Here is a 21,487-nt window from a genome sequence, read left to right on the forward strand (position 1 = left end):
TAGCAATGTGTACACCTACTATGTGGGAATTCACCCTGCATTAAACTCTGATATAGGTAGGTTGCACATGTGCTCGATATGTAAATCATGGGAACTGCCTGGATGTCCACAGATGTATAGCATATAATACACTGTGCACAGCACACTATCTCAGTAGTTATGGAGTTCACTCCATTCTGCTTGATATACCAGGTGCGATGTGCAGGGAGGTATACTATCTCAGTATTTATGGAGTTCACTCCCTTCTGCTTGATATACCAGATGCCATGTGCTGGGAGGTGGGGCCTTGTTAGCAATGTTGGTGCAGTAAAAGGCCTTCACTACCTCAGGAAAATGGGATATGAAAAAGAATGCTTGGATTATGGGGGGCTGTCTCATCTGCTTTATGCAGAAACCAGATATGCCATTGCACTTACATCAGCTCCATGTGAAAAAAATAGTTTAGGATTTACAAGATTAAGGCCATCAAAATTCCTAAACTGCCCCTGTCAGACACTTGAAGATCCCTGAAGCAAGGATAGTTAATGCTGCACAAACCTTTGTGGCCTCTACAATAGTTGGTCCATGCATCTCATATGAGGACAGAACACATCTACAAGCGCTCTTTTATTATCTTTGTACACAGAGCAGTTGACTATGTCCCAGGCATGGAGATTATGGAATGCCAGACAATGATGGACTCTTCTTTGGCATAGAGGGTGGAGGTACACAATACTGAGGGCATTGGCTCCCAAAGCAGATGATACTCCTAGATACTTAGTATGAGAAGTAAACCCATCAGATGAGCTGATTGCTGTGGTTCATCATATGCATTTTATGAGTTTCTGAATTGAATGCCATGCTTTATTTCATAGTTTGTCCATGTATGACACTTCTCATTATTTACTCATTTGCATGGTATTAATCAGATGTAAGAGATGCATAATGGACTATTTTCCCACTAGTGCATTCATGCTGTCTGTCTCTAAATTATTCCACCCCCGTGTGGCATTCTTCACCTTGCTATTCCCTTTATGTAGTGTAGTATTTGTTTCTGAATTTTCCCCAGTCTGCCGAGTGAGCTTGCCATAATTCTTTAACATTTGCAAGGCTTTCCTAATTATGGTTTGTGTGGGTTACCCACAGGAAAAGAAGAGACAGAAGCAGAAGCTATACATTATAAAATGATTGCTTAGTGGTGCTGTCTAGTTGGTCAGTGAAAGAAAAAGAGGACATTTTATCTGTGAGACTTTTTTTTTTTGTTTCGAGTCACCAACTAGGTGTATTGCAGATAGGTTTCGATTTGTCCACAGCCACTTCAAAGAGACAGCACAAAACCAATGTGGGTATGTTGTTATTAACCAAAGAAAATGCCAAGCAACTGTTATTAGCCTCTAAAGCTTCTTTGTTGCTTAATCACTAAAAGTTGAAAACTTTATATGCTCTTAATTTGCAACTCTATACTTTTGCTTGCATCTGTTAAAGGGATTTGAATATTGCTGCAACTTTAAGAATAATAATTACTTAAGGTTTGCATTTGAAATTGTCTTGTTGTAGGTAATAATGCATATGCTGATATTCTAGTTGTGTGCAAGAGAGCTGAAACTCTTTGATTGTTTAAGGATTATTTGTTTAGTTTTGCTTGATTAGTTGTTATAGCTTATTGTGTGCATCAGAGCACCAGTTCTGTTTTAAGATGGTGTACGCCATCAGTTTTATTCAACCGGAAGGCTTTGTATGAAACTATTTTTTCTCCTTTGAAACTTCTAATATTAAGTAAATAAATTTAGTGCACAGATTGTAGCATCAAGCACAGGAGAATTTTACAATAAACAAAGCCTTTTGTTTATGATTTTGTAGGTGGAAAACCATGTCCTTTTAGTCAGTATCTGCAGGAATGGCAGCTCTGCAATAATCATCCATGCACAGTATATTACTGGGAAACAACTCCTTGGAGTCCATGCATTCTGGACACTTCAGTTAACACACTTAATGCCACCATGAACTGGAATGGAGACTCTGCTTGTGCTGTTGGAATTCAGACTCGGAAGGTTATCTGCAAGAAGCTGAGTACTGGACAAGTTACTACCAAAAGGTATTTATGTCTTGATGTCTTGTGTTTCTTGTTTGAATACTCAGGCATAGATAGTTTGAATTAATTTGTCTTATTTGCTTATATAGTCTTTAACATACCCTTCCCAAGGGACAGCTTGACAGCATGTTTCTTTGTAGAAAACATGTATCCATTTATTTATTTATTTATTTGTATTTTTGTAGTTAATTAACAGAATATGACCCACTAGGTCTTTTTTTCTCATTCTTTAATGTATTCATTGGCAGTTGAGAAACATTATTGCACATATTCTGATAGAAGATAAAGACTGCTTGATCCACCAGTTCGGAACATTTCCTTATATAGTACAAAGGATGCACGTGGTACTTAAGCTGTAACTTTTTAATTCTTTTCTACTCAGTGTGAGAAGTTGTCTTTTGTGCTTCCTGAGTATTCTTAAATCATATTATTCCATTACGATTTCCATAATTTTTCTTCATTGTGAGATCCAGTCTTGTCATCATTAAAATCTTCCTTGAAATGAGGCATCAGTATTTTGCCCTTCCATCTATGCATTCATTTTCTGATAACACGCTTTATCCTTTACAAGGTAATGTGGACAACAGAACCTGTTGCAGCAGGTAGTGGGCACAAGGCATTCAGATCCATTCTTGCCAGGTGCCTGTCTGTCACAGAAAACACACCCTTATTCATTAACGCACAAGATGTGCATGCACACCTTTGAACAATATGGCAAATGACAGTTCATGTACTGCGTGTCATTAATAGATGGAGAGAAAATGCAGTCCACACAGACAGGGAAAACAGGGAAAAGAGATCAAGATTTCACAGAGAAGCACACCAGCCAAGAATCAAACCGGGGAACTTTTGCAGCAACACTACTTGCTACACCACTGCAGCCATCTATTTTGTGACATTAAACTCTAGTCTTCATGGATACACTGACAAAAATTGAACCTTAGGCTCCAAATGACCCTTATGCAGTGATTGGATTAAGTGGCTTCTGCTTTTCTCTTTTTGTGCAGTGGATTGGACAAGGGTCGTATTGATTTTTTATGAACTCACGTAAAGGAGTCCTGCAGATAGCACTGTCATGCAGACAGGAAGAATATCATTTACAGGAACAAGTTCATAGCTTAAACAGGCAGGCAGGAAGGCAGCCTTATGATCAGCCATTTCAGTCTGGTCAGGAAGTGGAGTGAGATAGCCAGCAAAGGGTTAGTATATAAAATCTGCACGTCTCAATTAGTCGAATTGATTCATAGTTTGGCATATGGTATATATGTCATTTGTTACATGAAACAGAATGGTGTTTTCTTTACTTTTAGAAACACTCATACAGAGAGCTGGATAGAGTTCCTGTTCCATTTAAGAGAAGCAGGGATGTACATTAATAATTTGCTGATAAAAATTACATAGTTGTTGTGTAATTATTCCCAAGATTTTCATCAGCGACCATGGCATTGGATATCTCCAGGCTTGTGAAGTCACACATCCATTTTATTACAGTCCCTTTTTAGTTCAGTTTAGAGAGACTTACTCTTATTAATATGAGTGGTTTCGGCAATGTGTATGCTGTTTTGGTGTTATTTAAAATTTGCTATCTTCTTCTACCGCTGCATTTTGTTTGTTGCAATGTTTAGTAACATGTCTTCAAAGCCTTATGATAATATAGTTAACATAAATCTTTTCGTCTGCATTTAACATCGTCATTGATATATTAGCTTAACTAAATGTAAAGTGGAGATCTAACATGTTCCTTCTAGGAAAGCAATTCATTGTGATATATTTTCATAAAGTGTATTTTACTTTAAATAATTTTGCAGCTAATCTATCATTTCCAAGACAGCTAACAACAACTCTTTATAAATGTCAGAATAATGGGTCCTTCTTTCATCTGATTATAACATAACAAAAGAAGAAAATGAAACTGAAATGACTACATACCAGCTAGAGAAAAGAAAACTGGTATTAAATTTGAAACACTGCTGCAATATTTATTTTATATTAATCTCCTACATAAATCTGCATACAATGAATTGTCACTACTAAAATGTTGTATTTCTCATTCAGGACTGTTTTGCTGCATTTCCTAATTTAAAGATATATTTGACACTATGAGAAATCTGATTACAACTTGTCATGGCTGAAAAAAATATTGATGAATATTTCCTAAATGGCTGCTTACAATTTCTTCTATTTGTAGGTTTTACAGTTAGACTGCAGGAAATCCTTAGGCTGCTTAGAAATTGCTATTATGGCATCCTGTGGTGAATAACCAAATCTGTAAGCAGAAACTCTTCAGATGATTATATAGTACCAGATGTAGATGGCACAGTGACTGATCATTAAATAGAATAAATTATAGTAATGTGACCTACTGATGCCTGTAACTGTGTAATGAGAACAAATAACATGCAACCTATTTAAGTCAAAAAGACAGAGTTATGAGCTAGGACCAAATAAATCCACATAATTAAGTAATTACATGCCTGATATCAAGATTCAACTTTTGCAATTAATAGATGTGTCATGCAAAAGAGCAAATCTACTCATAGTTTTGCTAAGTTCCTTTTAACAAGAAATCACATTTTTTATATGCAGGAAGTTAAACAAAGTTTGCCCTGGAAGGCAACATCATTACTTCAGAAAGAACATACATATATATCAATCTGATTTGAAATAATAGGGAAAAATCTAAACACATTCCATACATTTATCTGGTCTTTTCAACATGATTATTTTTAGCAAATCAGACTGTGTACAAATTCTACTTATGGATAGTTTTGTACTGTGGAATAGTACCCCTCTGTAGTCATAAATAATTTTAAAGCTAACTGACTGATTATTTTCATTAAAAATGAAATTAAGATGAAACTGAATGTGTAAGTATTGCAAAATGCAGACATTCTTCTGTCGAATCAGCTCATTGTTTATTTTAATTTCCAATGACAATTTGTCATTATGTTTGTGACTGTGTGAAATATTGTCAGCTATGCCAGAAGAAGTAGGGCAGTGGATGTGCAACATAAGCCAGCATAGCTAGCTGGAGTTTTGTAAAGAATTGTTTGCACAGATGCTGGTGTTTTAAAATGTATTTGTAAAGTTGTTTATGTTAAAATGTACCAACAGTGTGTCCTGCTAAACAGCAAATAAATACACCTGTATGTCAGACTGTATTATAACTGTTGAAATTAATATATTGTAACAGAGGAAATTGAAAGAGAAGAGGATAATCTCAGTCCAGCTAACTTTGAAAAATAGTTTGAAATTAAATTACCTGGTAGGCCATAAAAATTGTCTCTTACATTTCTGATTACAGCCAGCTACAAAATGTCTGGGGAAACAAGGACTAGGAATCCAGCTGTATCTTCTTTAGCATGGACCTAATTGCTAACTTGGAAGGGTGGAAAAGTTAAAATGTTTTATGACTTCCAGAAGCTGCAACAGATCTTAGCAAAGATCTGTGCATGTTTATTATTGGCACATATGTGCAAGATAGATTAGGTTCATAGGTTAGTATATTCTGGTTTGGTTACTAGGAATGAGGGTAGTATGGGAACCAGAAGTCAGATGACCAGATATGTGTGATGTCATTCTATAATGCAGGACAAAAATGATATTTTAATAGATGAGACTGAAGTCTCAGAGCACTCTGTTTTGAAACTTGACATAGAAGGATCCCTCACCTACTTCATCTTGCCTTGCTCTAGTAAGTGATCAGGGTATTGCAATTATTTAAATCAGTCAGGAAAATATAGTGGGATTAGTTAAGTACTGTTTTTCTGTATCTGTGTAAATCTATTTGTCTGAGTTATTTTAATATTTCCTATAACTGAAACTCTGATGTTTACTGTAAACAGATATTTCATATTTTCATGTTCTTTTATTATTTATTATTAAATATATTTAAACTTGTCATTATGGCTAATCCTTTAGAGAATATTTCAACCTTTGTGAGTGCTTATATCAATTTGGTGACTCTGTGGTCACTCCTGAATGCCTTACTGCATTGGTCAAACACTACTATTGCTATTAATTTCACTCTGTATAATTGAGTACCTTTGTAAGAGCCTTGGAGTAGGTGGCGTTGGAGTGTCTGGTGGCAATACCTGCCTTATAGTTTGGGCAGAAGGGGGCATAGCTAGTAAATCTGTACCAGCCTTTCCCAGTTGTCTGGGTGTGGGTGTGTATGTGTGTATGAAAATCACATCTCAGGGAGTGTGTGTGACAGCTGCTTGGAACAGGGATACAAAGCAATGGTTTCACAGAGAGGGTGTTGGAGGACTTGGCTTGGACACTCAGTGGAGTACTTAACTCTACAGCTGTGCCAGTGGGGAGTCTTACTGGGGACCTGGAGAGAGAGAGAGAGACCCAGAGCCCAGAGTGAGCATGCTCTCTGTGTGCCTTTAAGGGAAATTGTGCTTGATGTAGACAGCAACATTTGGAAATACTGTGTGCATATATTTTTGTTCCAAGTGAATGTCTCTGTCCAGTGTCAGTGCTGAGGATTAAGGCTTGTTAATTATTGGTCCAGAGTGGGGACATCACAATGTTGACTTCAGATTTTCATAACATCAGTTCTATACAACAGTGCATTAACTATAATATGTCATTCTGAAAAAGTAAAGATGCGATCCTTATAGATTTTGACATGTCAATCAAACTTTCTAAAGTTTAAATTTTACATGTATGCACTTGCACATAACATGGAAGTATTGTTCCTTTACAGTAGATGATAGCCACCAGCCCCACCTATTCAATCTATTTTCATGCTTTATAGATAAGATGCATAATATCTTATTTATTATTTACTTACTTATTTCCAGTTTAATGACCGGGAGAGTCCACTGGGCCCAGAAATCCTGTTTTCAGTGGAGGCCAGGGAGAAAAGCTCCACAGTACAAAATACAGGTAAAAATACAAAATAATAGTAAAACAACAAAATGCAAACTAGAAATACATATATAAATCAAAAAAGAATATTTACAATATTCACATAAGAAAAGCAATTGTAGTTATCATGTTGTGAACATTAATAAGTTTGAAGCCATGCTTATAATAACCTAGATGAACAAGTGAGATTTCACGATTAAGAAAGGTTGCAGTTTAGAAAGACAGATAGTTGGTGGGCAGTATTAGTACTACATGTTAAGAAAGTTAGTTTAAAGTTGATGGAATAAATCATGGAGATAGTTGGGTTAGAAGGGAGGTAAGAGAAGGTAAGGGATGAGCTAGGTTGGAAGAATGCAGGTACATTTCCATTTAGAAGAGAGGTAGGAATGAAGCTGTATTTTAAAGTTATCTACATTCTGCATTGTCCTTAGGGTGGAAGGAAGAGAATTAAATTTTCTGGCTAAGGAAAAAGAGAGGAGTAGTTGTCCTGGTGGAAAGTTAGGTTTGTGAACACTAATGACATTTTGGTGTTCAGATCTGAGTGTTCTGTTTGGAAAGTGGGGGGTAGGATCTTTGTGATGGTGGGGCATTTGGTGGGGTTGAAGAGTAGTCTGTGATCTGTGGTAAGTTGTAGGTAGCCCAGATAGTTTGGAAGTTCTAGCCAGTTTAGAGAGTGGAGGGCAACACAGTAATGCCAGTTGTTTTTGGTGTTGGTGCAGAATTTGGAAATTTTGTTATAACAGTTTTCTAATTTTGAAGTGATGGAGGCAGATTGGTTGGTTATTAGGGAAGTACCGTAAACTATGGAGGGAAAGAGGTAAGTAGAGGTGAGAGTATGTCTTGTAGGAGGTGAGAGGAAGCAATTGTTCATGTATAGCATACCAAGTTTTCGTGTTTTTTTATGTTTTGAAGTATATGGTTGTCAAGTTTTAGGAGCTCATGTATAGTTACACTGAGTAATTTAGCATAGGGAATGATTTCAGTAAGAGTGTTGTTTTTGCTTAGAACTTGGAAAGAGGTTTTATCAAAAGGGAAGGATTTTGAGGGTAGGAAAATTAATATTTTGGATTTGTTTGCATTTAGGGAAGGGTGGTTTTGGAGCATCCAGGCTTCAGTGGTTGAGAAGGCAGTCTGGGTCTTTGTTAGAAGTTCGGGGAGGTTAGTGGTGGAGCAGACTAAAATTGAGTCATCTGCATATTGGATTACTTTGGCATTGGGAATGGCAGAGTGAAAGGTATTGATAAAGATATTGAACAACATTAGAGCGATAATGGATCTCTGAGGTACACCAGTAGGGGTATGGAGAAAAGGAGAGATACTTTTATTTCATTTCACACCTTAAGATCTATTGGACAAGTAGCTTGAGAACCAGGATAGGGTATTTTGGGAGAGATTTAGGTTTGAAAGATAGCTCAGAAGATGGGTATGGGAAACGGTATCAAATGCTTTGGAGAGATCTAACAGCACTGTGGATACTATTTTCCTGGAATATCGGGCATGTTTGACTGTATCTAGGAATGAGAAAAGAGCTGTTATAGTGCTGTGCCCGGGTCATAATCCATGTTGGGTTTGGGTAAGAAGTTGGTTTTGAGTTAGGAAAAGCATAAGTTAGAGGTGAATGCATTTTTCTAGGATCTTGGAGATTGGAGAGAGATTAGATATGGGGCGGGAGTTTGAGATATTAGAGTTTTTGCTGACTTTATGGAGAGGTAGAATATAGGCTATATGCCAGAGATTGGGGATGTAGGATTCCTGTATGGATCTGTCGATTAAGGTAATGCGATCCCATCAGCAGCAGACTTGAGAAAATATGAAGACATTGTCAGGGGTATTGGAACAGGGTTTTGTTTTGGAGAGAAGTCTTTTTATATAGTTGGTAGATATGGGTTTATGGTCAAAGATGGGGGGAATTGGGGTCAGTAGGTGGGGGAGGTCATGGAGGAGGAAGTACACAAAGAGAAGAAATTGTTGTTGGGAAAAGTCTTGGAAGTTCAGATACTGAATTAATAAAGAAATAGTTGAATAATGAGGCTAATTCTAGATCAGATTTGCTGGGGTCAGGGCAGGGATTGTTTTGGTGCCTAGGTTGAAAAGTGTGTTTTTATTGTTCCAGAACTGTCTAGGGTTTTTTGCATGATTCGACTGGAGTTTTATGTATTAGGATTTTTTTTCTCTAATAATAGTTATTTTATGAGGTTACAGAGCTGTGTGTATTGAAGTAGGGTTGCTGGGAGTTAATTTTTTTGGTAAAGTTTCCAGGATTTGTCCCATTGGTGCATAAGTTGTTTGGTGTCTTTTGTTAGCCATGGGGCAGTATTGGTGTTTATTCTTTTTATTCTTGTTCGTGCTAGAGTGTTTAGAGTATTTAGAAAAGTGGAATTAAAGTAGTCAAAGGCATTGTCAAGAGGAAGGGTTTTTAGAATGTTCCAGTTCATTTGTTTGAGGGAGTTTGAGAATGTGTTGGGGTTGAAATTACTGAGGTTACATGTGTGTATGTAGTGATGTTGATGTAGGGTGAAGGAGGTTGAGTGAAGGACAAAGTCAGGGAGGTGGTCACTGATAGAGTCGGGAATAGTGCCAGAGTTGGTAATTTTATTTGGATGAGTGACTAGGATCCAGTCAAGGGTAGAACCTGGAGGATTTGTTTTATTGGGTCTGGTTATAGAATTAATTATTTGGGCAAACTTGAAGAGATTGACAGATTGGGTGGGTGTGGAGTTATTGATGTTGTCGCAATTTATGTCTACATTTCCTAGTATATATGTTTCATTGTTTATTTTGGTTGAGGCTCAGAAGAGAATTTATTCAAGGATTGGGGTGTTATTTCTGTGTGGGCTATATAGGGCAATGATGCATAGGCTTTTATGGTTATTCATTTTAGTAAGCATGCTACTAGTTCTGCATTAGCGAATTGAGAAATAGGATTTTGGTAAGAGATTATGGTGAGTAGGTTAGAGTAGATTATGGTGACGCCTCCATCTTTTTTGTTTGTGCGATCACACCTGATGGCTTGAAATCTAGGGTGTACAATTTCAGAGTCTGACATATGGGGTTTGAGCCATGTCTCAGAGATGGCAACATCATCTGGTTGGTTGCGGCTTAGCCAGCCTTGAAAGTTGGATACTTTGTTACAGAGACTCTGGGCACTGAGAGTAAAGAGTTGAAGAGTTTTATGGGAGGTGGGGCAATTACTGGTAAGAGGATTATTGTCTGAGGATGAGTTAGGTCCAGGCTTAGGGGAATGTCACCTGCTAGGTAGAGGGTGTTGAGGAGAGATAGTACTAGGAGTTTTAGTTTTGTTTTATACTATTGGGGGAAGTATATTATGGGTTTTGTTATGGTTGGCATAATTCTAAGGTTAAAGTGATGGAGGAGGTTTGGTTGAATCAGACGGGAAGATGGAGTAGAAGACTAAGTTAGTGGGGTGGAGATATAAATTGTGTTTTGGAGTATGGGGGAAAGGTGAAAAAGCAAGGGGGAGATGGTTGGTGGAATAGAAGTTGACATGGTATAAGGGAATTATAAGTATCAAGAAGGATGGGGGTATATAAGGTTTGGAAGAGTGAGGAGGCCATGGATCTTGAGTAGGTGTAGAATAGGTGATTAACAGTGAGTAGTTTATGGGGATATGGCCTAAGGTGGATGGGGATGGGGAGATTAGGTAGCAGGAGAATTGGAAGGAGTAATGTATATATTGACTATAGGTGTGAAAGCGAGGGGTTGGTATAGAGTTGGTGAGGATTGGATAATGGATAATGAGGGGGGGGGATGGTTAGAATAAATGTAGGAGTAGTGGGGGTGGGTGGAAATTGGGGTAGGGTAGGGGGAAGAGTGAGCCTGAGAGGAGCAAAGGGTGAATAGAGCAGGTTGACCCAGGACACAGGGAAATTCCAGAACCTATCTGTAAAGATAACTAAAAGGGTAAGTAAGCATTTAACTGTTTCTACTGCCCTGGCAGACATTTTTTTTGTTCTTCCGCACAGCATAGGAATTGCCTGTCAGTCTAATAACCTTTTGAAATATGTCACTGTTTTTTTTTTTGTCTTCCACTACATCTTCTGTTGTATGTCCTGTAAAAATTATGCTGGTATGTGTACTCTGAGGCTTCAAACTATTCCATGCCACATTTTTCTATTTCCAGTTTATGAACCTGTATATTTGCATGGATGCCATTCCTTCCCTTGCACTAGTTGCATTGTTATAATATCAGAATTAAGATTAGAACTTATTTTTATTCTTTAAGCATAATGCTTTTAAGTTGCCAATTAGACAACAACATCCTCAGCTAATTAATGCTCTGCCTAATGGTGAAATTTCAATTGACAGTACAAAAGTAAGGGCTGAATGAATTTCCGGGACTGAGAGAGCTATTAGAAATCAGGTATTACTGAGGAAGTACACAGAAGAACTGTTGAATGCCAGTAAGAATGATGTAATTTGCTGGAAAGCCTAAATTCAAAGCTGATAAAACCTAGAAAAAGTGTCAAATGTGATAAAGAAGTAGTCTTTGATACTACGCATATACTAATTTTCAATATACTGAAAAAGGCAGTATTGAATAATTGGTATATTTACAAAGATGATGAGGCTTTGAGGACTAAGTCACATTGCAATCTATCGTTTTCTCCTTACAAGAATTATATAACATTGAGCATATAGTGTACAACAGCATACTCACGAAAAAGAAAAAAAATGATAAAAGGAGAGTGTCATCCAGTACTCTATGTATAAATATGTGAAGGGGCAACTATTTTGCATTACAAAAAGTTTGAAATTTTTGTAATAATAGGAGAAAGCATAAATAAAGAAACAATTTTGCATGCAAATGTGAAAAATACAAATGTTTTATTGGACAATGAAAAGAACTGCAAAATGAGAACACAATAAATTTAATGGAAGAAAACAGCAAGGTGAGCATGTCTCTCTTTTGAAAATCAATGTTAGTGAGATAAAAAGGAGTCTTGAATTCCTTGAGGTATTACATACACAATTCACCATATTTGATAACAAGTGATGACTGTGCCTTATGGATACCAAAATCATGGCAAATAATGAAACTGTGTTTCCAAAGAACTTAATAGATATTTTAAATTGGGAGTATTAATGCTGAAGTCAAATTTTGTATTTATGTTTTATTTTATTCATATACAAGACGGTATTTCTTCATGTGATACATTTTCCTCATATAACTTTAAAAGTGAATATTAGATAATTCTTGGTCATTTTATACAAGATAAACTTGAGAACTGAGAGAAGCACTAACAGATGAGATGATAAGGCACTGGGTATTTGTCTGATAGTTATAGTATTACTTTGTCTTTAAAAATGGCATTTGAAGTAACTAAAGTGTTTAGAAAGAAACAAAAAATAATACTACATTTAGATTCTTATGAACTGGCACTCAGTAAGTCAAAATGCATTTATTTCATTATATTTGCAATTAAAATGCAACTATGCAGTTTGCAAGTAACTAAACAACTGCCCTGTCTGAAATATTTTACTAGAACATATGCATCTATTTATCCATGTATTGGCTTTGATCATAAACTACCTTGTATGGCCTTTAGAATTATTCAGGCTATCAAACTATTTTACATTTATTTTTTATAATGAGTGGTATAAAGCCTTCCATTAGTTTGAGAAATTCATCCATACCTGTAATATAACTAATATACTGATAAACAAGGCTCATTGCATCATAAGTAAAACTTCTATGTTTTTCTATAAAAGATGAATGAAAGGTACCATAAGCAAAAGTACTGTTCTGATAAGAGTAAAATGCCTTAACCAGCTGTAAATCACATGCAGGTGTATAAGAATGGAGTGGTAGTCATTAGTAGAGCAAAACTTTTTGACATGTTTAATAAGAGCTCTTAGATTGTAACTGAGATACTGAATCTTAAAAATTGGCAACAGGCAAATGATGCATTTTTATATGACACTCAGCCAGAGCTACATTGTATCTGTTTTCTTTATGGGCTACCTCCATTTTCATCATAGTCACAATTGTAACAAAACACTGAGAAGATGCAAGCAAAACTCCACTTGCATTAACAAGAGAAAACATCCCAGCCACTTTCATTATTAAGCTGAAAATGCTTAAAGTTAGATTACCAGTATTAGCTGTAGTATTTTTAATTTTTTTTTCTTCCCAAATTAAAAATTTACTGAGGCATTTACTAAGAAATTTAAATGGCAGTTGTAGCATTTCCTTCTAAAGTAAAGTAAATACAAGTTAGTATTTGTGTGTGTCAGGCTGCAAAAGTACATTATATTCCATTTCTATAGAGGAGTGGTCTGTGTCTTTTCCTCAAGGTTTTGAATAGTCTACACACCAGGAGGATGCATTTACTGAGCTACCATTCAGTAATTACATGTAAAAGTAATCTTTTCCTATTAAATACTTGTCAGTATTCTCCAAATCTTGCACCATATTAAATGCTATAATAATTTTGAAATTTAAGATAACTGTTTGCATGCCTTAACATGCAAAATTCCAAACTAGGTGCAGTGATGGTGGAGCCTAGATGGCAAACAGATAAGCAGCATTTTTTAGAGCTCCACAAAACAGTACTAGAAAACAGGGAAAATTATTTAAATTAACCAGAAATAGAAAAAATAAAATATTAAGGAACTTAAGAACTACAACTCTACCAAATTTCAAGAAATATTACTGAGCTTTTCCTGTCAAAATATTCTGGAGAACAACACAGCTGTTTGGTAATGGCCAGTTTAAAGAATTCTCACTCAGAAACCACTCTGAAGAAGGTGATACAACTGATGTCTTCCACATTACATGAACTGTCATTGAAAATGGATAGATTGACTGATAATTTGGAAAGTCTCAAGGAAAATTGCCAAAAGCAAACAGTTGTACTAAAAGAAATACTGCAGCAACAACAAAGTAAATTACTTGATGTGGAGACATCACTAAATGACGTAGATGGAAGACTCAAAGAAGAGGAAAATCAGACAGAATTCTTACTTCACCAAAATAACTGGCTACTTAATAAAGTGGATGATTTAGAGAATAGGGAGAGGAGAACTAATATAAGAATATTTGGCCTTCCAGAAAAAAACTGAGGCAGAAGACATCATCACCTTTTTGAATTCCTGGCTTCTTGAAGTGCTTGATTTAAAAGAGGGATTATCAAATGGAATAGAAAGAGCTCACAGAGCCAGACCAAAATCTATGCCCTCTTCACCTAATGCACCACCAAGATCAATTGTGGTAAAGTTCCTGTCCTCCTTGGATAAAGAGCTTATTTTAAAAACAGCCTGGAGAAAAAGTCCCATAACATATAAACAGAATCAGATCAGATATGACAATGATTATTCCGCAAAAGTGTTAAATTCAAGGAAAAAAACTTGGCCATTAGTGAAACTTCTCAAACAAAATAAAATAAAAGTGCAGATGGTATATCCCGCTAGAATCAGAATTTTCTATTTAAATGACTTGAAAACCTTTAACAACATTGAAGAAGCTTCTACCTTCATCAAGAATAATAATATCATCACGATTCCTGAAGAAATGGACTGGACTGTTTCCACCAACTTGAAAAGATCTCAAGAAAAAAATACCTGGTCTGATTTAAGGAAAAAGAAACAAAGAACTGATTCTAAAACTACACAGTCTTCCAAATCTTTCAAAGAATCAACAAAGATATAGACTTCTGGACTTTACCTCAAAATGTATGTGTTTTATCTATTATATTGCCTAGTATACTCAGAGACATTTATACTTTTTCCTTAAACTTATACTTTATGCAACATACTCATCACAAGTCTAGTGGTTGTGTCGGATAATGTTAAATGGTTTTATAACTTAGAGTGACTTCTAAAAATATAGTTACATCTCATTCATAGGCAGTGAGGAAAACCAGATTCAAATGTTATCTTTCACTTTAGTGTAATTAGTTATATGTAAAGGAAGAACAGAGACAACATGTACACAAATGTTTTTTCTCATCTCCTTTTTTATTAATAATATACTTAGTTCACCTCATCATTGCATAATAGGAATTGAACAGTTTTAATCATAGTTTCTGTGGCTTACTGACTTCACTACACTTCAAATTCTCATTTTAAAAGTGACATAGATATTCATATTTTTAAATGTGGAAATAACAGAGTCACGATAAACAGAGTTCCGTTCCTGGGTTCTGACAAGGCTGTTATTTGAAACATTCTTGTGCACTAGTTAGAGATTCCCTTGTCTGCTATGAAAGATTTAAGGTAGAAATAGTCAGTTAAAGAATCCCCTGCTTGTCTGTTGTTAAGGTAGTGCTTGTAGTGTGATACCAGTTGCACAAGCAGTATATTTTAAGCTCATTTAACATAGTCTTTGGATTATTAAAATCTACAAACCCTGACTTCTTTTCAATAAATAAAATGAATAGGTGTGCAATCAGTGACAGAGTAGCTGTTTTTCATGTAGGTAACACAAAAAAAAGAATTTACAGTAACATTGAATAACATCCAATTGAAAAAGTAATAGAAGTATTACAGACTACATTGCTACACTTGATGTAAACACAGTCCTTTCTTACTTCTGAATTGTTCCTACCTAGGCTATAAGATACACTATACTATGGTGATCCAGTAAAATGGCATCTGATAATTTTGTAAGCATCTGTTGCAGCGTTGCAAGTTTAAATAGGAAAATATGTGTGTGAGATGCACACATCAGCTGCAGTTGTGACATACTTCTGTGCACATAATAAGTAAAATTAAGACAGGTTTTAGACATATTATACTGAATCCTTCATTAATCTGGTAACAGAAATCATCTAATTTCACAAGCCACAAAGGGACTTATTACCTTGTACTTATAACGCCTGCTTATTTGAATATAATGTGCACATTGCTTTATTAGATAACATAGTAAACCCTGTACTGTGCAGTGTTATTTTCCTCTGCTCACACTGCCTAGACATGTTCAATGGAATTGATTAAGTAGTAACCAAATAAATAGTGAATACAGTAGATATTAAATTACTGATTACTGTCCTCACCTTTTAGGGCTATCTAATATTTGGTAAGTGGGGTTCAAATTTCAGTAAAGTGGCAAAGATGCTGGTAAATAGCCAAAACTCTTACAGAAACATGCAAGTAGTTGTTTAACTGAACTATTAAATTGTGTGGGCATGTGTACTTATTTTCTATGATGAACAGTTGATTTATTCCCAGCAAAACTTTAAGTCATGGTTCTATAACTCATAAAAGTGGCATCTCAGACAGTCTTGTGAGTTCCTGTTGATGTATTGTGGGAGTTACCTTGATGATGGGGAAGTACTGGGAAACCTATAGTAAAACTGCACATAAATTAGCATAATAAAGTAGTTTAGATGTCATTAATTCTACCAAGAATTGTTTGAATTACACATTTACAGACATAGGTTCCTAAGAAACGCAAATCCTAAATGATATTCTGTATGCTACACATCTGGTTAAGGCAGAGATTTATAACATAAACTACCTTTAATCCTTCAGGCATTAGTTGTATAGCTGACTATTATGCAGCTGATATTTTTACTGAATATTGACAACTGTTTAAATAATAAGGTTATCAGTTTCTTAGTGAGATGGTTGATAAAATGAGTTCACCTTGGAATTTCATCTTTATTTCTTTAAAGTAAAGGGCCCATGAGAAGATGTCTTCATGGTCTGCTTCTGCTACTGGTTCAAGTAGTAAAATAAGACAGATTTGTATACTATAATTCTTGATGAGAAATTCAAGTAGAACACTAATTAAATAGATATGAGGTAGAGCAATTTCTTAGGCACTGTTCAGCTTAATAGGTTTTGTATTTTTTAGAGTGTCATTACTTTTAACAATTTAATAACAAAGAAAGGAGTCTGCCTACTCTTGTATCTTGCTGCATGACACAATCTTTGATAAACACTCTATTATAAACATTCTAAGGAGCTGTGGCTGTGTAGAACAGCTTCAGTAATGCTCTGTCTAGACTAGCATTTTGTTCAATATTCTGTGATGATATTCTCATAATATGAATTGATATTATAACTATGCATTAGTATTAAGAAGTTTATAAACTGCTCACCCACATGGCCACTTATCAGGGCAAATTGCTTCTGTTTCATCATCAGCGAGTGATCACTATGGTCTAATGTTGTCTTTCTTCATTTTTTCTTTTAATTTGTCACAACTACATTCGTGGGTGGACAAAAAATAAACCAAATCTGGTTATGCTTTCATTTGTCTCTAATTGAAAGCATGTGAGTGATGCGTAGAGATTTATAACATGTATTGTTCACTCAAACATATTTACATTATCATCTCTAGTGAACACTACTCTAAGGGTGCATTCTATGGACTACATAGTTTTTGTAGTATTATTCAAGTGTTCTGAATAGATTTGTCCGTATTTATCTTCACTTATTGATACATTTCTAAATCTACTTCACTCAGTTATAATATATTTTAGTATGTAGGAGAGTGTTTATCTGACATAATCATTAGGATATTGGTCATATCAGAATACTGGAGACTATTAATATGTATATATACTACTCTGAGGCTAAAACGAACTAATGTTAAGCAACATTTACTGTGTTATAAATGAGATTTTACTTTATGAATGTTTAAGTAGTGCATGATAGGATGATTATATTCTGAAAAAGAAGTCTAATCTAATCTAAAATTAAATTGTATTACCAGATCAATACTCATTTCCATACATTATGTTAATTCATTATTAATAGTTATACAGGGAAAATAATAGCTAATATTGTTAAATCTCCAAGATAAGACAAAATATGTACTGGAGCTCAAAAAGGGTTAGTTTTTGTTGTTTTGTTTCTTTTTTCATGAGGGAAGTTATGGTATGCAATCTGTTAGAGTTCTTCTCATCTAGCAGATTGAAAGTGTATTTCAATTCATGTACATTAGATGGTTTACAAAAATATTTATATACTTGTTGTTATACAAGTAATTTTGGCATTTTTCTTTTTCTTATTGGCCTGAACTAAACTCTATTTTAAGTTATTTGACCAAAATTAAAATATTGACTACAATGGGAATTATTAACACAGTAGTTACACATTTTACATTTGGTATGATATTACAAAATGTAATACAAACCAAATATGATGTAAAGTTAAATACTGAAAATGGACTTGACTATTTTATTCTTAAACACTAATGGCTTAAACAATCCAAGGAAAAGATCTAATTTATTAAGCTATATGAAATTAAATAAAGTACAAGTAGTATTTCTTCAAGAGACTATCTTCAAGACAAATGATACCTTTAGCTGGAATCCTAATGAATATATGATCTTATCTCACTCTTCATATAAGAAAAAGACTAGGCGAACTTTAATTTTATGGAAAAAATGTCACTATGCCTCATATCATTTACAAATATGAAGATAAAGAAGGACTCCTAGTCATAGTAATAGTAAAATATAACAATAGACTCTGGACATTAGAAAATATATATTGGTTTCCAGGTATTATGGTTGGGACAATAAGAAAACACATGGATCTAATAGCTAGAGTATATAAAGGAAATTTGATTTTGGGAGGTGACTTTAATTGTATATTGGATAAATCAGAAACCACAAGCAAAAGAAATTTACATGTAAGTTCTATAGGGAAGCTACTTAAGAAATGGGAAGAAAGTTTAAATCTAATTGATACATTTAGTTGTAAGGAGAGCAATTCATTATTATTTTCACACCAAGACCACAGATCTGGGACACATACAATAATTGATAAAATCTTCATATCTCAAGAGCTAAATTCAAAAATAATAATTTTTTCCATAATCCTTTGTCCCTTTTCAGACCATAATTCATTAATATACATACAGATTATAAGAAATACATTTTTATGTCAAGAATTCCAGCTTACATTACAAAATTAAAACAATTTAAACCTTGGTTAGATTCAGAAGTACAATTCTTTTTAGATATAAACTACACTACTGAAATAAATGTAATTAATCTTTGGGATAGCTTGAAAGCCTAGCTAAATGGAAAAATTATTTCATGGTATAAAAACAAGATAAAAGAGTAGGAATCAGAATTATGTAACATCCAAAAACAAATTACAGATCTCACTATTAATTCATCTACTTACACACAAAATAATCATAAAAAAGCATTGGAAGACTTAAAGAAAATATATAATGAAATCCTAACTCACATAACTAATATAGCTGTAGAAATGTTAAAACTTAGTTCGTATGCAGATTCACACAAACATATGCATGATTAAGCAATAAGATTAAAAAAAATGACTGAAAATAATATTACAAGTATTATACACAAAGGAAGGGAAAAAATGTTTTGGATATAAATTATATATTAAATGCATTTAAACATTATTTCTCTGACCATTATAATGATACTTCACATATGACTAATACATCAAACTTAGATCTGAGATTAGTAAAGGTAAAGGTGATACCAGAAAAGTTAAAGTTAGACATTCAAAAACAAATATCTCTAAAAGAAATTACTCAAAAAATCAAGGAAAGTAAAAGTAATAAAATACCGGGAATTGATGAAATAATTAATGAATTGTATAAAATATTTCCATATTCAGTAATATCATTGTTTCCCAAAACTTTGAATGAAATTCTAGCACAAAACCAAACTCCAATTTCATGGAGATACTCCTTAATTTCACCCATTATAAAAGAAAACAAAGACCTTTTACAGTGTAAAATTTATAGGCCAATATCTTTACTTAACAATGATTATAAAATCTTCATGTCAATATTAGTTAGTAGAATTAAAAAATCTTTAACACACATAACAAATGAGGATCAAACAGGATTCATTTATAAAAGACACACACATGACAATATACAAAAAATTCTAACACTCATAGATTTTCTAAACAGAAACAACCAAGAAGCTCTAATAGTAGCTTTGGATATAGAAAAAGACATTTAATCATTGAGCTGGGACTTTCTTTTTAAGGCTTTAGAATTGTTTGAATTTCCTACTAATTTTATTATGCTAATAAAGAATAGTTATAAAAACAGTTTGGCTTATATAAAATTTGGGCCATTTACCTCAAAGCCTATTGAAATAACCAAAGGTACAAAGCAGGGATGTCCGATGTCTCCCATTCTGTTTGCCTTTGGAATTGAATTGCCTCATTAGTACGCCACAACTCTAATATACATCAAGCATAGATGTATATGGTCAACTCAATTCAAAAATTATGTTATTTGCTGATGATGTTTACTCATGTTATCTGTCTCAGAGAAATCAGTACAACTAGATGAAATAGTGGAAAGGTTTCACCATATGTCTGGCCTTAGATTTAAGAAGGGAAAATCTAATTATATACATTTGAATAAAAAGAGAGAATTTACCTAAACTACAAATTGTGTGATAGGAAAACAAGTTCCCATAATAAAATATTTAAGAATAACACTATGTGATCATTTGGAATCTACATTTGCCACAAATTATAACAACATAATTAATAAAATAAAAATGTTAATAGTAAGCTGGAATAAAATGTTCTTGAGATTTGAAGACAGATTACAAATAATAAAAATGACAATACTTCCAAAAATCAATTACATTGCACAAGCTATTCCTATAGTACCTAACAAGAATATCTTGAAAGAAATAAATAAAATTCTATTAAACTTTCTTTGGTATCCAAAAAGAAATAGAATAGCCTATACACATCATATTAGATCTTGGGAAATGGGTGGAATTAAACTTCCAGATCTAGAATCATACATAAAAGCTTCCATATCAAGAACTATCATTAGTTGGATAGATCCTAATTATTCTTCAACATGGAAAACATTGCACACTATTATTTTTCTAAATGAAAATAAAATAATTAAAAATTGTATATTAAGTGAACAAAATAATAGGATGTGGCAGATATTGACTGGTAATATTCAATATAATATAACAAAACCAACAGACTTACATTATATAAATAATATTTACAATTTATTCAGAATATTTATATATACTAACACAAATATTAAGATTTGGCTAGACTTGATAATACTCTTTAGCTCTACAAAGAATTTCTTCAATAAAATTCATAATGTTATTTTAACTAGATGGGAGGGGAAAAACTTCACTTGTTGGAAACATTGTATAGAGAATCAAGTAGTATTAGACAATCAACAAATTTAGAATAAATATGACAGTCCATCAGCAGATTGGTTGATACTACAAAGCATACTTAATAGTAAAATTATTAATTCTCCTTTTAAAACTAGTCCAAATTTGATAAGTCTAATATATGAAGTTATTTATGACAATTATAATTGGACAAATCTAATTTCAAAATTATACAAAATATTGATAACATATAAAACTAACCCTAATGCAAGATACTGGAATTTCATAGCAAAGTGATGTCACACTAATCAATTGAGAATAAAACAAATATTTTATGTTCTGTTAACTTAACATTTAATTTACAAGTATGGAAAATATTTACATAGAAATACATTCACAGGGCATTTATTACAACTGAAAAACTAGCCAAATTCAATTCACTTGATAAATCTATTTGTTGGAG

General features: G+C 33.9%; 1 protein-coding gene across 1 annotated transcript in view; it reads left to right on the forward strand.

The window, feature by feature from the left end:
• THSD7B (thrombospondin type 1 domain containing 7B) overlaps window positions 1-21,487 on the forward strand; it is a 6,482,604-nt gene that overhangs the window by 3,912,593 nt on the left and 2,548,524 nt on the right. Inside the window, exon 11 of the mRNA XM_044074964.1 lies at window positions 1,840-2,074. Within this exon, the coding sequence (XP_043930899.1) occupies window positions 1,840-2,074 (235 nt within the window). The remainder of the gene's footprint in view (window positions 1-1,839; window positions 2,075-21,487) is intronic.

The sequence above is a fragment of the Protopterus annectens genome, chromosome 6.part0, assembly GCF_019279795.1.
Source record: "Protopterus annectens isolate FY-2018-M chromosome 6.part0, PAN1.0, whole genome shotgun sequence".
NCBI lineage: Eukaryota > Metazoa > Chordata > Ceratodontiformes > Protopteridae > Protopterus > Protopterus annectens.